The following is a 15,814-nucleotide window of genomic DNA, read 5'->3' as shown; positions in this document are numbered from 1 at the left end:
GACTGAAAAGACAATTACTTACTAAGATAATTACGTTTTATTGCTTTTGTGGCATGGGGATTATGCTGCTGCCTACAGGCAAATATGATGCTTCCTTATTATGCACATTTGACTTTGGTGAAAGAATCCTCCTGGTTCCCACCCCCAGTACAATTAGCATAACTACTCATGCATCTTAAAGTATGTTTGTGTCTGGCAAAAGGATCAGTATGGCACAGTGGCATCCCATCATGCTATCATTATGTTGTCTTAAAGACAGGTTTTCATGACCTTCAATGATGATTAAATTAGACAAATGTAAATTATACCAAACTTACAGCATTATTATTACTGTTTCTGAAATAGAAAAGACAAAGTGAACAGAGTAAAATGTTACAACCAGACTGTCTTCTGTAGTCATTTATCGCTGTCACTCCTGTCGTTTCTCGATCAGTGCTGGAGTGCAGAACCATGACATCATTTCCAAATGTGTTAAATGTCTAAAATGTTCTCTACGACAGCTCTGACAGTGGAATTGGTTCTGCTATGCGCAGTGGTCTAAGTGTTCTCCATGTGAGCTCTGAAGTGTGTCCCATGCCTGAAATCATAAAGACATTTTCAAGATGACGTTATAGATTTGCAAACAAAAAAAGAAACGTTTTTTAAATGTGCACTTGAAAAAGTAAACCAGAGGGTGAAATTGTTAAGACAAGCATAATTTCCACATGAGCCGTAATGTTATAGGTGCTTTGTTTGCAGGGGCTGACCACAAGCACGTGCTGCTTCTTTAAGTGGGTCATTGTATATAGGATATGGTTTTGATCATTTGTCATAAGAGACGAAGAAGAGATTTGGCATAACCAGTCACCCATCGCGTAAACATTGTGAAATAATCCATTTCATCTTTACTAGATATTTTATACAGAAACCAGCTCTTTAAAAGAAAAGGGACACTGAAAAGACTAGATGCTGTGTTGTGAACTGTATTTCAGGTTTATGTTAATTATTCTAAAATGTACACAGGTATTTAATTTGTGTTTACAGCATCTTTGTCAGCTTGGTGCCAGACCTTTATTAGAAGCAAATGACATTTCTCCCTCCTCTTCTTGCTCCTGCGGACTGGCAGTAAATCTTAACATCTGAGAGTCCTGCTGACTGTGTTCTTCGTCAGTCTTGTCCTCAGACTGCAGCTCCAGCTTCACCCGGCTGCTGCTAAGAGTCATCCAGCTGGGATAATTGGCCCCCCTGTCCACACTTCCTGCCATTCACACTGCCTGAAAGCTCTCCTGCACATACACACACAGTAAGGATAGTAACATGGCAGCTCTCCATACTCTACTTCTCTCTGTTTGGCCCCTCTTCCTCACAGACTAACTACACATTAATTTTCATTCCATAGGCTGCTCGGAGTAATGATGACATCTGTCACTGAGAGCTGGGGGGTGTCTTTGGGTTCCAGTGACAGCATGGAGAAGAAAGAAATGGAAATTGGTCTACAGAGATTTCTCCTCCAAATGCCCCTTTCTGCCATTTGGGTGGTGGTGGTGGTGGTGATGTGTGAAGGGGTGGGGGGTAATCCTTTACCCTGTGACTTTGAGATGTCTGTTAAAATGAAAAATGCTAAGACCTACCAGTAGGTAGGATCCTACTGACATAAGATCTAGATGATACAATAACCTTGGCAATGACGAAGACAAAGACCCACACCACGAAACACACATACAAAACCTGTTAATCTTGGTTAAAAAACAAAACAAAACTTAATTTATATGGAAATAGACAGGGAGTCTGCCTGTTGCTCTGAAAATTGATTCCTTTGATTGGCATCATGACATTAGATAGACTTACTTACATGAAATGAAAATATGTGAACATTTCATCTTACCAGGGGACAACAACAATATGCAAAGTAATTTAAAAGAGCCACTGAAATGCAAGCACATTATTATTTCAATGGATACAGCATACATTCAAATTCTTTACAAAGAGGAATAAGCAAAATACCTGAGCTTATTTTGTGCAGCCTATTCACTCACAGAATACACTAAATCATAGGATATTGTTTAAATAAAGATGGAATAATAGAACCTGCCCCCATTTTCTTTCACTTGATGTGACCTGTGGGCTCTAAAGCATGCAACTTATTTTAACACATTTCCACAACTTTTCCAACATCATAAAGTTAATGTGAAAAATCTTAATGTCTCATTGTGCGTGTTGGTACACTGTAAGACTGTACACAATTGTGTTCAGTCAGTGATTAGCGTTGAACCCAGTAAGTAAACACCATAAAATCCTGGTTAAATGCAAGTGGCATTTGCAAGTTCTGTTCAAACTGCAAAGTGTGCAATGGGTGGAAACAATAGATGTATTAAGAGCATGTGGACGAGAAGGAAGAAGAGGATGAGGAGGACGACCTAGAACAAGAACTGTCAAATAAGATTAGATATGAAATAATATGCAGAATTTATCAAAGTTTTGTTTTTTGCTGTTATTCCTAGAGCAGTGCTTTTGTGTGTGTGTAGTGGGTAACGACTGCTGTGTATTATTTATGCATTGCCTACTCTTGTGTAGCCTGACAGCAATGTTTAGCTTTGAACAAATAAAACATAGTTTTGAGTTGTTTGGTTTTGCCAGACTAGTCAAAGGTTTTATGAATGTAGCCTGAAATTTAGGTTGTGTTTACTGTTTTTAGAAAAGTAGGAGATTCCAGGAAATATCTTTTATCGATAGAGAAAAACTGTAATTCTGTCAAGTTCAGCCTTAATGGACTCATACTAACAGTGTAGTGGTCTATGACTAAACAGAAGAAATATTACAACTGGATTTGGTTACAGCTGCATTACAACAAATTGGGTTCTCTCAAAAATAATCCTGCAACTCGCTGTATCAAGGTTTACTGCAAATGCATCTGAACCTGGGATAAATCACTGTGGTTTGTTGGCAAGCCACAAAATACGGTTTACATGGAATTGTAAGGCTTTGATACCATGTTTCCCTGTCTCCTCAGACACAGAGACTCTGTGTCTGCTAGTTGAAAAGGACTTATGCCAAAGAAGGCATAAAAATATAATGCAAGCTACCTGTACAGGACTCTTTGTTCAGGCTTTTCAAACCTCATTTGTTAAGTGCGTAAACAGAGGCACATAGTAGGATGCATAATTGTTGCACACATTTAAAAAAAAAAAAAAAAAAAAAAAAAGGGTTGGCCTCGCTCCTACACTGTGCTGTTTGTCATTGACTGCAGCTCCCCATGATCCCCAGTGTTCTTGTTACTGCTCTCAGAGGAGCTAGTATGTCAGCACACTAAACCCAAGCAATGTTCAACATTCAGTGAACCTCAGCCATAGGGAGGGTGAGGGCTGGTTCCTTCATATCAGTAAAGGTCAGAGGGAAAGCTTTGTGTTCTCCTGCAGTGGACAACTGGGACACATTACACCTGCATCTGCTAAGAACTGTTATTGTTGTGTCAAAAGCAAAAAGATTGTTTGAGCAAGCCCCAACTGGTATTCATAGCACAAATCCTCTACCCTGTACAATTCAGCAATGCTTACTTTGGTACTAGACATGAACCTTGTGCCATCTACTGGCCACAAGGCGTATACATATAGGACAACCTTCAAAACATTAAAAATAATTAAAACATCCATAGAAGGGAGTCCATAATCATCTTTTTACTTAAAAATATGCACATAAGTAAAAAAGTAAAAGTAAAAAAAAGAAAAACAACTGTGGCCAATATGACTATATCGTTAAAGGAAAAAAAAAAAGAAGAAGTAACAATTCTACACCGAGGCCACACATAAAAGATGGACAAAAATCCAACTAACAGCATTAATCAACACATTCTGTACAGCATCCATAGTTATGGATGTGAAATAATCCTTTTAGTTCTTTTTACTCTGATTTAGTTCCACTGTTTTAGGCCACTTCATCCAACTGTAGAAAACGGTGGGTCTACAAAGTAACAGTGTCCAAGGCAGGAAAACAGTTAAGAAGGTGAAAGGGCTTTCTCATGTCAAGATGGACAAGCAGGTCAATAAAGTTTCACTTTTTAAAGTGAGGATGTGTTCAGATGAGATCACTCAAGTTCCTTAAACCGTGCAAACATGGCCTTGCGTACTGCTTGTTTGTAGGTGGCATGGTCCCAAACAACAGGGTCTTTCTTCTTCTTTTGCTAGAGAAAAAAATGCAAGAGGTTTAACAAACCACCAAAAACAAGATATTACTCAAAATAAGATTAAAAAAAGAATTCACACATACCGGGACAAGTTCAGCCCCTAAACCAGGCCGCTCACTGACTTTATTCATCTCCCTGAACATGTAGAACTAATTATTAGGCAGAATCCAAATATATTGAAAATAACATGCTTGATGCCATTTGGTTCTAATTTTAATCATTTTAACCCGACCCACCTGGAGCTTCCAGCCCAAGTATTTTGATGCTGCGGCTGCTGGTGATGGTTTTTTCTTCTTTTCTGTTCTGGTGATCTAGTAACTTCTCTGGCATTCAGCTTTGGGGGACATATTCTAGCATTACCAAACAGTTCTCTACTCTTTATCTTTTTACCATCTCAATATTTTCACTTACTTCTTTTTCTTGGTTCTCAAGTGCTTCTAGCTCCTTCTTTGACCTTTTAATCTTAAGATGGATCTCCATATTTTGCTGTTGAGACAAAACACTGAATATTAGAGACTATATTTATGGAATCACTGTCAACTAGTGTTCATTCAAAGCTAAATAAGCTGTACTTTGTGCAGGTCAGAAAGCTGCTGGTGACGGATCAGAGCATCTTTGTTGGGGAACTGTCTTCTACACAGCAGGCAGGCCATCTTCTTCCAATCTGTCAGTTTGTCCTCCTTGTCGTCAGCCTGGCTGGCCTGACTCCCTTTAGCTGCCTCCTCCTTATCCTCTTCTACCTCTTCATCACTTCCAGCTGCATAGTCTGATGCTAGCATTCCCAGAGAGCCCATTGGACGCTGAGATACAAAAAAAATTGGTATTAAGAGATTTTGTGGCTTGTATTTTTAACTCGTGTCCCAAAGGTCAGTGTCTTATACGTACAGGTATACCAAGTAGCCTGTACCAGATTCATACCTTTGATTTTTCATCCTTCTTAGGAGGAGCAAGGGGCTTTTTAAAAAGATCATCTCCACCTGAAATCTGATGATATAGATAATTGGATTGTGAAATCATTATAAAACTGCAGAAATTAATAATTCTTCCATCTCAAATTCAATGGTAAAATTACATATACTAATTAGAAAAATGTAAGTGTTGGAAATGTGTCCAACCTTCCTCTCAAAGATAGCAAAACCAGCATCAGCTGATTTAGATTGCCTCTTATCATCGTCCATTCCAGTCTTCAGCACTGGTGATGGGGCACGGACACTATCCTTTTGACGATTCTGGAGTTTTGCCCAGCGCTCCATGTCTTTCATAATCTAAAAACAGAAATGAAGTACTTAGCTACCAGCCCTTGAAACACGCATTTCACTTTTTGTCACACTAGTATAACTGCATTGCTACCTTGACAGCTGCAAGACTTTTCGGCTTCTCCTCTTTGTTATCCTTTTCTTTGTCCTTTTTAGCAGTGTCATCATCTTCTTTCTTGTCAGGGGTTGCTGTAGAAGACTCGACAGAATCTGGACCAGAGCTGGCAACAGACGTGTGAACTGATGTCGGAGCATCTGTCATGTGGGAAGGCTCTGATGGTTTTTTCATTTCCAGAGGAGCGTCTGCTGCTGGGTTGGAGAGAATAGCCTGGTCTTCAGCAGTCATGGTGACAGACTGAGTCTCTGAAGAGTTACCCCCTGGAACTGGGATGTAGGTCTTTGACACAGCATCCCAGTACATGTACTCCTGGGTCTGCGCATTGTAGAAATACTAGACACAATCGGAGTGAAATTGGAAGGGAAAAAAATTTTCATGCATTTTTTTATTCATTTGTTGTGCTCTGTACATTTTAAATTACTGTTTATTGCTCTTGGGGTATAGTGGCCTTGAGTGACCTAAACTGTTTAGTAAATAATCAGTCACAGATAAAAGCTTTTTAGCACACTTGTTAGGAAGAAAATTTGTTTTAAAACACTTATAACATGATCGACTTTTACAGGTGTACTACCTTCTTTTTTATATTGTCTATTCTACTTCCTTCTTACCCTAGAGTTAGGGTCATAGTACAGTGTCGTTTCTGGATCGTAGTAAAAACCTGATGTGGAATCATACAAGTAGTTTGACATGTCTGGAGTCTCAGAGCCTGAAGGAATTAGAAAAAACAAGTAAGACTTACTAAGAGCACTGTTGTTTCAAATAGATCATAAAAATGTAAGAACTCAATCATAGTAGTTTGGCTAATATTATCAATTTCAAATGGTCAATGATGTGGTAATTTTCAACTACATTAAAGAAATTCAGTTGTGATTCTTTAAAAAAAAAAAATAATAAAAAAAAAAATCTAAATTTGCTGACATTAATCAAAGATGGATTAAAGTGAATGATGTGATGGTACTGGAAGTAGGCTAAGAAACAATTTTTTGAATCTGAATCTTTTCTCACCATAGATGTAGGTATGTGAGCCATCTGTGGTCATCACAGCTGAGTCTGTGGGCACAGGAGGTCCACCAGCATGGAATGATGGATCGACTGTTAAAGTGTCACAGTAGCCAACTACCTGTGATGGCGTTATGAATGTTCGGTTATCTGCGTGACTAGAAATGAAAAATCTACTAGACCATGCTTTTTACTTCTCAACCTACCTGGTTAATACTGGGGTCTAACGAAGGGGAGGGATTACTGCCAGTCATTAAATTACCTGGGGAAAAACGTGAAGCTACTAAAGACAATTGTATGCTGAAGTAAACAGTGAATGAGGGGGGTGGGGTACTATACTGTGTCTAATGAAGTCTCACCTTGCATTAAAGGGGGAGGACCAACCGATTGCTGTAAAGGTTGCAAGAATTGTGGAGGTTGTGGGTAGTGCTGTTGCTGTAATGCCATGACAGAGATCACAGGTCATATCAGCTCTTACTATCCTTTTTTTCAGTTAATTTGAAGATCTGTTCTATAAAGAACACAACTTACCCCTGCTATACTGGCCTCAGGTGGACACCCAAGTATAGAAGTGTTTTGTTTATCAAAATCTCTTCTGAAACTGAAACAAATGATGGGGAAATAACAATTAGCAACAATACAAAGTTTTTGCTAATACACATGAAAAGAAACACTGGCAACTTACTTTTGGTTCTTCAGGGGTTTTGCAACCTCAGCATATACGCGCACTCCATCAATATAAAGTGGTCTGGGTTTCGTGAGGAGCTCAACTAAACGTGTCACTTGCTAAAAAAAGATAACACTATCCTAAGTGCTTGAAAATGTCAAAGAAACACCATCCAGAATGGAAACACAAATTGAATTATATAAAATTGTAGTAACAAATGTATTAATTTTAGAAACCTCATGGGAGTCCATGTCAACAAAGCAGAAGCACTTTGCTCCAGGTGGCTTGGCCTTGACTAGGCGGACATTTCTTTCATCCAGATATGCAAAGGGATCCAAGGCTTTGAGGATAGTCTCTACTGTGGTGGTGGGCTTCACATTCTTTATTATCATGGCTGTACAGTGACAAACAAAAAAATGCTGTTACTCTCTTACAAAATTTAATAGCATACAACAATACAAATATCATGGTTTGATAGCATTTAGGGCTATGACAAAAGGAAAATGAGCACAAGTTTATGTACTTTTACTGTCTTTAAAGACGGACTCAGATTGATGGGAACTATGATGAGGAAGGTTGCGGCTGCCCCAAGACTCAGTCTGGTGCTCTGCCTCTTGCTGTTGGAGCTGTTGGTCCACCTGCTGCTGCCATGCCTCTGGTGTGAGGTCAGAACTACGCTGCCACTGGCCCTGGGACAAAGAACCCATTGCATCCTTTGGTTTGGACCCACTGGACCCCAAGTTAGTCTTCAATTGTTCTAAAGGTTCATCTGGTCTGGGCAATTGGGGATCCTGGAGTTGAGGTGATTTGTGATCTGATTCCTAATTCACAGAAAAAGGAAGAAAGGGTTGTTTAAATACTGTAGCAAAGTAAACAATATTATGTGAGGGTACTGGACAGTTCTTTGTCTCAGATGAAACCACAAAATAGGATAGGCAATTGTTAGAAAAGACTTTATTTCTACTTTGCTTTCTCCCCATTCATGTCCATAAGCACAGTAGATTTTATTCATTTCTATTGAGAACTGCATTTCTACTGAGAACTTCTGCTCCGTTTCAAATGGTCATACAGTTTCAATTTAATATAAAATCAAGTTAGTCCATTACTACTTCAGAGGTCATAATCCAAGGCTTTTACAATTCTGGTGTGCAGTTTTGCTTAAACCATTTGTTTGTTATTTTAAATATGGCTAAGAAGTAAGGGTAAATGAGAATTAGTAAAGCAACAACAGCATATCTGTTAAAGAGAAAAACTTCCAGTCCAGAGTGGTGCAATAGTATAAACATGTACTGCAACAATGTTCTAGAAATTAGGGCAAAATTTACTATGAGAGCTACAAGTGAATCTTTTCAAAATACTTCTATTTGTGACTCATTAATTCATGACCCATTAATTGAACACCAGGTTTTATTTGAGAATTTCCAGTAAACTGTTGAAAAAGTATTAATCACTACACTTACATGAACACCTCTATCACATTCGTCTGCCTGGATGAATTTCAAAGTAGCTGTTCTAGTGCCAACCTTTAGGGATCCCTGAAAGAAGAACAGAAATTATCAATAAGCTTTGCGCTGGACCATTGACTTATACCCAAAATAATATCAATGACACCAAACATGCACTGTGGCAGGGTTTAGCCCTCCTCTTCACTGCTGAGGACAAAGTGGGCCAACACTTATGGTGTCAAGGTCAATGCTTCACACATGGCATTTGCCCACATACTACACTAAGTGGTTTCAAGAGAAACTAGCGCTGCAGCTAAAGATTAATTTCCTTATCTTTTAAACTCCTGGCTATTCTATTAAACACACACACACAAAAAAAAAAAATTAAATCATTGGGTCAATCAAATGTCACAATACCCATCACAATTTTCTGAAGCTCAAACTGACATCTTCCACTTGCTTATTTTGTACAACCAGCACCCGGGGGTGTGAAGTACATGCTCACACAAAACAAACAGCAAATCTTTATAAGTGAGTAGCTGTAACTAGGGAATGCTTGGGATTTTTGCTTTAAAAAAAAAAAAAAAATTAAATTAAATTAAATTAATTAAAAAAAAAAATTATATATATATATATATATATATATATATATATATATCAGTTAATGTTTTCTCAAACAGTGAACTCTACTAGAAGTACATCTGAATAGCCACAAAAAAAATAAAATAAATACATTTCTACACATTATAAATGACAACTGCACTTTCAACAGTTCTACCATGAATATCCCTATTTCTAAAACTAGACTACATGTGCAAATTCTTCAAAACATGTCCATCTTGGTGCCTAAATGGGAAACAATAAATAAAAATAATTTGCATCATCCATCTTGACCTATCACAAGCTGCCATAATTACAAAGCGTAGTAGCAAGTGAGTGAATAAACATTATTCACAATAAAGTACTATATAATCATCCAGTTTAATTATACAAACAGCAAAGGAAGTACTACACATTTTACACATTTCACCAACAACCAAATTATTCCATTCACAAAAAGATTGGGTGCTTTTCCTTAATTTTTTTAGATATGATCCGAGTAGAGCAATCTCAGACTGTTCTGCAGATGGCATTCAATGTCTCAAGATAAGAATAGGACTCATACATGGCTCAGAGCAATCAAAAGAAAGCTGAAATCCTGGTGATTAAACTTCCCTGGCAAGGTTCAAGAGAACAAAATGAAGAGGCAATGTTTCCAAGAAAAGTCAAAGATAACTGAAAATGCCTTGAATTGGCCAAAGGATTTTGCCACAGAAAAAGTTTGAGCATATGTGAAGGTCTGTGAAGCTGTAATGCTTAATGAAAAGACAATGAAATTGTTAGACTGAGAAAGTGTAAATAAACATTTCTTCTGATAATGGTGCTAGATGAGAAGTCAGGGGAATCACCAAAACCCCAAATGTTTGCACCATTTTCCAAACTCTTTCCAAGAATTGAGAAAATTCAGGCTCCCAAAAAAATAACAACCTAAAAAAAAGTCAAGGGATGACCAAAGTCAGTCAGCTTCCTCCTAGTGACTATGAGGTGTTTGTATAAGCTTCTACGACAATGCATCCATTAGCTGTTGAGACATTTCAGCCTGCACCAAAGTATTGACGCAACCAACTGACAGAGTGCCATCAATCAGAGTGCCAAAAATCATCAGAAGCAATTTAGACCCATATTTGGTTGGGACAATTACAATGTATACATATTTTTCAAGCTGCTTAATATGTAAAAAAAATAATAAATAAAAACTAAATAAAAATACCATAAGTTAAGGCTTAAATATTAACAAAAGGGTTCCACATTCAGACTGCCATGGCACTCTAAATGATTTCAGTAAGTTCTTTCCAGTGACACAGCAGAGATAAAATGACAAAACCACTCAGCCATTAAAAAAACGAACCCCCCACCCCCCAAACCCCACACCACACACACACACCACGGTCGTACAGACAAGTCTAACTCAACTTTTCCAATACCTTCCAACACGGAGCAGCAACTGCCAAAGAACTGCACATTACTATTAATTTAATACTGGGAAACAAATTTTTTTTAACCTTCTCATCGTCACGACTAAAGATAACATGATTGTTGCAGGTGTCACAGGTTGTCTGTGCCAACGTATTAAACTTCACTATGCAGTGCTTTGAAATCAGATGTTCCTTTAACTGAACTGAACTAAAATCCTACATCCTGGTTCATGTCCTCCCGATGACTGAAACAACAGCCCACAAACCAGCGCTTTTTAACGCCCTTTACCTGTTGTAACAAAGCACTAATTCTAAGCTAAAGATCCACTATGGCACTTGCAAAGGAAGTGTCCAAAAAGCACAAAGTAAACCAAATTCTTAAAAACACAAAGATGCGGAGACTGCCCCCCCCCCCCACCACCACCACAGTTTCTCAAATCAATTACAGGGTTAAGCAGTTTAGGGTTAATTTACAATATCCAGGCCAAGAACAGGGAAACCTATTGTGCTTCTCACTCTGCAGATACACAGTAGGATTTTTTTAAAGCCACTTTCTTGTGTCCTGAAGAACTGCCATGTCTTTGTGGGTAAGTATTTTTATTTATACTTTACAACTTCATAAACTCAGGACCAACTGTTGAAGTATAAGTCCTTAAAATCTAAAAATAACTGACCTCTTTATATCCTTAACCAAAGTGTATTCACTAAAAAATAAAAAAATATAAATAGCAACCCAACGTTCCCAGGATCTCTCCCTCCCCCATCTACTAAATGCCCTCTCAACCCCTCGAAATCCTGATGGGAGAGATGGCCTTCGTAGAGTGACGAGGATGGGCCACCTTGTTGGACTCCATGAAGTGGACTGCATCCTCGAGGTATAAAAACTCCACATAGGCCGTATCGTAGCTGTAACCTGGGGACAGCATTTGAAATACAGATGGGTTTTTGTTAGTCAACGCCAGAAATGACAATCACCCACCAAAATATAAAACACAGCAGTTGGTGAATACATCGAGATCAGTGTGTTCACATTTTTACTCCTGTACTGACAACACATACCTTTTCAGGAAAACAAACTTTTGTTTATGCTTTTGTTTTATTCAATCTTCTGATGACTGAACATATACCAGACTTTTCCATGAGAGGCTTTGAATAAACCAAGCCTTAACAGATATATATTCCAGACCAGTGAATGACCGCAAGGTGTGCACCAGGTGGCAAGTTTAAACAAAATAACTAAACCAAAAAAAGAAAAGAAATAAGAAAGATGCTAATAGCTCTGTGATGTGCAGATATAATTGTACAAAATTATAGTGTCTGAGAGATACTCTACAATAAAGGAATGGCAGCATGTATAACCATGTGTAAAGTGATCCATGGAAGAAGGCTTTCATTCTAAGGCAGATGTTGAGATCAACAGGATGAACAAAGCTCTAACAAAGCAGCTTCCGTTTCAAATTTGCTGACATGTTTCGGTACGTAAATAAAACTGAAAAACACATTCATTGAGTCATTTGGGACAGGTCTGTTATTAGTGACAGTGAATCTTTTCCCAGCACTACTAATATTGAATCCTTGCTAACAATGACCCCCATATCCTCCAACCTAAAAAGGATAGTGTAACAGACAATTTCACCCACCCCACCGTCCCTTTCTTTCTGCGCACTTGACAAAGTACAACAACAGGAAAAGCAACCAAGAACGTTAAAATAAAAATAAAAAAGTAAATAAATATGCGGAGGTTCAAATCTCGTACAAAGCGAAATGTCGAGGGACGTTAGCGATCAACTGCCCCAAACAGCTTCACAGAGGAACTTAAATCTTACCGGGCACAACACTTTTGATTTTCATCGCCTGCATTGGGACACCATCACCAGCTACAAAGGCACCTAGAATCTGCAACAAAAAATATGCCACTGAGCAAGCTCTGTTATGGCTGTATGTTTTTGCCTACTAATAAAACACTCAGGTAACAATAAACATAACATGCTTTTCTTTTTTGTTTTATTACCTGCTCCATTGTTGCAGTCTTTGGAATACCAATTACAGATACTGTATTGGAAACTTTGTCCTCCACTGATGCACTCCGGTAATCTTGATCCTTTCACATAAATTGTGATTGAAATGACAGAACCAAAGACGCAAATGTACATGTATTTTTAACAAATATTATATATGTAAAAAAAACAAATACAAAACATACCTGACAACCAGACTCACTAAATTTTGAAGGTGCGATTGGTTTTGGCTCTTTGATGGGTTTTTCTGGTGGTTGAAGATCCTCACATTTGTAATCAAAAGCTCTCCCAGACTCTGTTCTGTAATCAATGTCCCTGTAGTCTTGGTCTCTGGCCTGTCCAGCACTGCCACTCGGAGGTCCTTGAGTGTGTGGTATATCTTTCATTCCTTTAAAACTGTGATTTGGCTCCTGAATTTCATGAGAGGGTTGATTCTTATTTTGAAGGTAAGGGGGCCTTTCCTCACAACGTGACTTATTCTGACTATGCTTCAGATCCCTTTCTCCAAGCCAATGTTTACTCTCATCTCTACCAAGAGGGCCCTTAAGAGGACATTCTGGGAGTGGATGGTCTTGTGGACCTTTGCTGCTAACTGGTGGTAGATCCATGACAGGGAAGGGGTCACCATGAGGAAAACCAGCATCCTTCCCTGGAAATTCAACAGATGGTCTGTCCATTTCTTGAAATGGTGGTGGGTCTCTAATATTTACATCCCTGCCAAAACCAACAGGGAAGTTAGGTTCAGGTGCACCTCCCATACCTTTACCCATATTCAAGAAAGGGGTCTTGTCCTTTTGACGGTTTTTCCATTCTTCTGCAAGAGTCATTTCTTCACCACTACGATAATCCATAAGGGGACTGTCACTTGAATGTGGATACTCACTCTCTCTGGGTGTACCTTCTACAACAATAAACTTTGATCTCTGTGAACTAGCAACATCTGGAGGGATGTCTGACCTTGCCCTGTTCACTGACTGGACATCACTGTTTCCAAATCTTAAGGGAGAACGATCTCTACCTCTAAATTCACCTGATGGTCCAGGGCGATTTCTGAAATCCATGTCAGAATTAAATCCACCTCTCATATTGAAAGGTGGCCCTGGCCTTCTGTCAGTGTCCATCGTTCTCCTTTCACGTGGAGCTAAGTCCATATTATAGCGATCTGAATCACCAGCGCCCATGGGGGGCCTGTCACACATATCCCTAAATCCATCATTTTGCTCTAGTCGCTCCATGGGAAATCCTCTTCGTCCATCAATATTGGGATTATTAAAACGTGGCATGTCATATTGAAAAGACTCTCTCTCTCTTATGTCAAATCTACTGTTTGGTTCCCGTGGTGGCGGAATACCCCGTCCTCCCATATCTGAGTTCCTGCCTGGTCCTGGAAAAGCTGAAGAATTCATCAGTTTGTCTCTGATGGCAGTTTCATAGTGCCTTCTAAGACTGAAGTCTCCTTCATCTCCAGGTCTGAAGAAACCTCTATTTGGCTCTCTACCTCGCATTTCACGTGGATCCATATCACGCCCCCTCATGGGTGGCCCGTCCATTCTCCTCATATCCACAGATGGTAGATCTACAGGCCTTGGGCCCATATGACCCATATTCATTCCATCTCTACCTCTATGATCAGGTATAGGATGGTCCCTGCCCCCGAACATTTGTCCGTGATGATCACCACTGTAATAAATTAATATATTAGGCTGATTATAAACAAATGGAACATAGTTTATAAGATAGACAGTTAAAAGATAGACAATATGGTGTCATAATGTTTAGGCATCACAGAGAGAGAATGGAGAACATTTTGTGTAACTTTACAAATACAGACACTTGTTTATTAAAATATTTAAAACACTAGTAATTTTCAAAAAATGCATTACCGCAAAAAAATTATCGATACTGCTTTTAAAAAGATTAAATATATCAAGTAGTACCAGAATTTAGACATATGGCCCAAATACCATCTCAGCAAATAAAGAGATTTACCGAAAGGGTGGTCCTCCCCGTGGTCCTGGTCCACCCCACATGCCTGCAGTCTGTAGCTTATCTACAAGCAAGTTACAGATAAGGTTTGCGTTATTTCACAAAGGCAAAAAGGTAAAAGAGAAACATATAGATTCATTTTTTTAAAAACAGACCAATAAAATTGACGAGCAGGACAACAATTACATACAAGCATTTGGGTCAAGTTATGAACAACAGACACTGGCATGGACGAGAATGACCAACGTGTTGTCTTCCTGATTTCAACAGCTGTTGTAACTACGAGCAACCACCGACGCATTCGGAAGTCGGTCACCAGCATGGTCACGGTACATTTGACACACGGGCAAGCTCAACACTTTTGACCTGGTAAAGACCAGTAAGTCCATCACAGTAAAACCGGTAAGAAATTCAGTCTGGTTGCATTACCCTTAGCATTGATTAGAAATCTCCGCACATGATGGTTTTTCTGTCGGCTTGCATGTTATTTCGGTCCTGGATAAAGATGGCTGCATATGTCAATCCTGGGGCCAGCAACACTGGGTGATGTGATTGCTACACGAGCGGCTGGCTAATTATAGCCCTCACTAGGCCTACAGAATCTACGCCACATGATAAACAAACTATTTCTTTACTGTAAATAGCTGGACTCCAATGAATAGACGAATTCAAGTGAATAGTCGCACTATAATACTAATTTTAGCGAAGTAAAAATAGCGACCTTAAGACCATTTTTAACCAACGACGAAATTTGAAGAGAGACGCCAGGCTAACGTAACTTCGCTAACATTAGCTTGCAGTTGGCCGACGTAAAATATAGAACACTAACAAAATATTTTGCCATTGACGGACAGATTCTGGTTCTTTCGAACTTACCTTGCTTCGTCTTTGGGCTCAGTATCGATATTTCTGAGGATTATTGTTTAGCAGATCGTCGATGGCTTCTACGAACTGATGGAAAAATGGAGGCGAACGTTCTTCTTCTGCTGCTGCGGCAAAGTCCTTTCTTCTTCTTTGCTATTTCTAAATGTGACTGTTGGGCAAATCACTGCCACCCAGCGGATTTTTAAATGTATCACTGTCGAATTCGATAGGTACTTACAAAGCTTTTAAGCATACTTTATTCAAATATCAATTAAATATCAATTAAT

General features: G+C 38.9%; 1 protein-coding gene across 2 annotated transcripts; it reads right to left on the bottom strand.

The window, feature by feature from the left end:
• Positions 1–1,693: 1,693 nt before the first annotated feature.
• On the bottom strand, positions 1,694–15,691 carry rbm6 (RNA binding motif protein 6). Of its 2 annotated transcripts, none has more exons than XM_067503945.1 (23): positions 15,540–15,691; positions 14,667–14,727; positions 12,863–14,357; positions 12,671–12,760; positions 12,486–12,555; positions 11,499–11,572; positions 8,660–8,734; positions 7,723–8,020; positions 7,436–7,593; positions 7,218–7,318; positions 7,064–7,133; positions 6,892–6,967; positions 6,739–6,815; positions 6,539–6,653; positions 6,142–6,239; positions 5,510–5,866; positions 5,275–5,424; positions 5,078–5,143; positions 4,732–4,959; positions 4,571–4,645; positions 4,396–4,493; positions 4,243–4,294; positions 1,694–4,156 (listed from the first exon to the last, which is right to left on the bottom strand). In XM_067503945.1, exons 2-23 carry the CDS (start codon positions 14,705–14,707, stop codon positions 4,061–4,063), a joined length of 3,960 nt encoding a protein of 1,319 aa, XP_067360046.1. In that variant the 5' UTR covers positions 14,708–14,727; positions 15,540–15,691; the 3' UTR covers positions 1,694–4,060. The 2 variants fall into 2 exon arrangements, with proteins under 2 accessions (XP_067360046.1, XP_067360047.1); XM_067503946.1 differs by having other exon boundaries at positions 6,739–6,794.
• Between the last annotated feature and the right edge of the window lie 123 nt (positions 15,692–15,814).

The sequence above is a fragment of the Channa argus genome, chromosome 5 (assembly GCF_033026475.1).
Source record: "Channa argus isolate prfri chromosome 5, Channa argus male v1.0, whole genome shotgun sequence".
Lineage (NCBI taxonomy): Eukaryota > Metazoa > Chordata > Actinopteri > Anabantiformes > Channidae > Channa > Channa argus.
The sequence above is the reverse complement of the archived record's forward strand: the minus strand, read 5'-3'. Positions and strand labels throughout refer to the sequence as shown.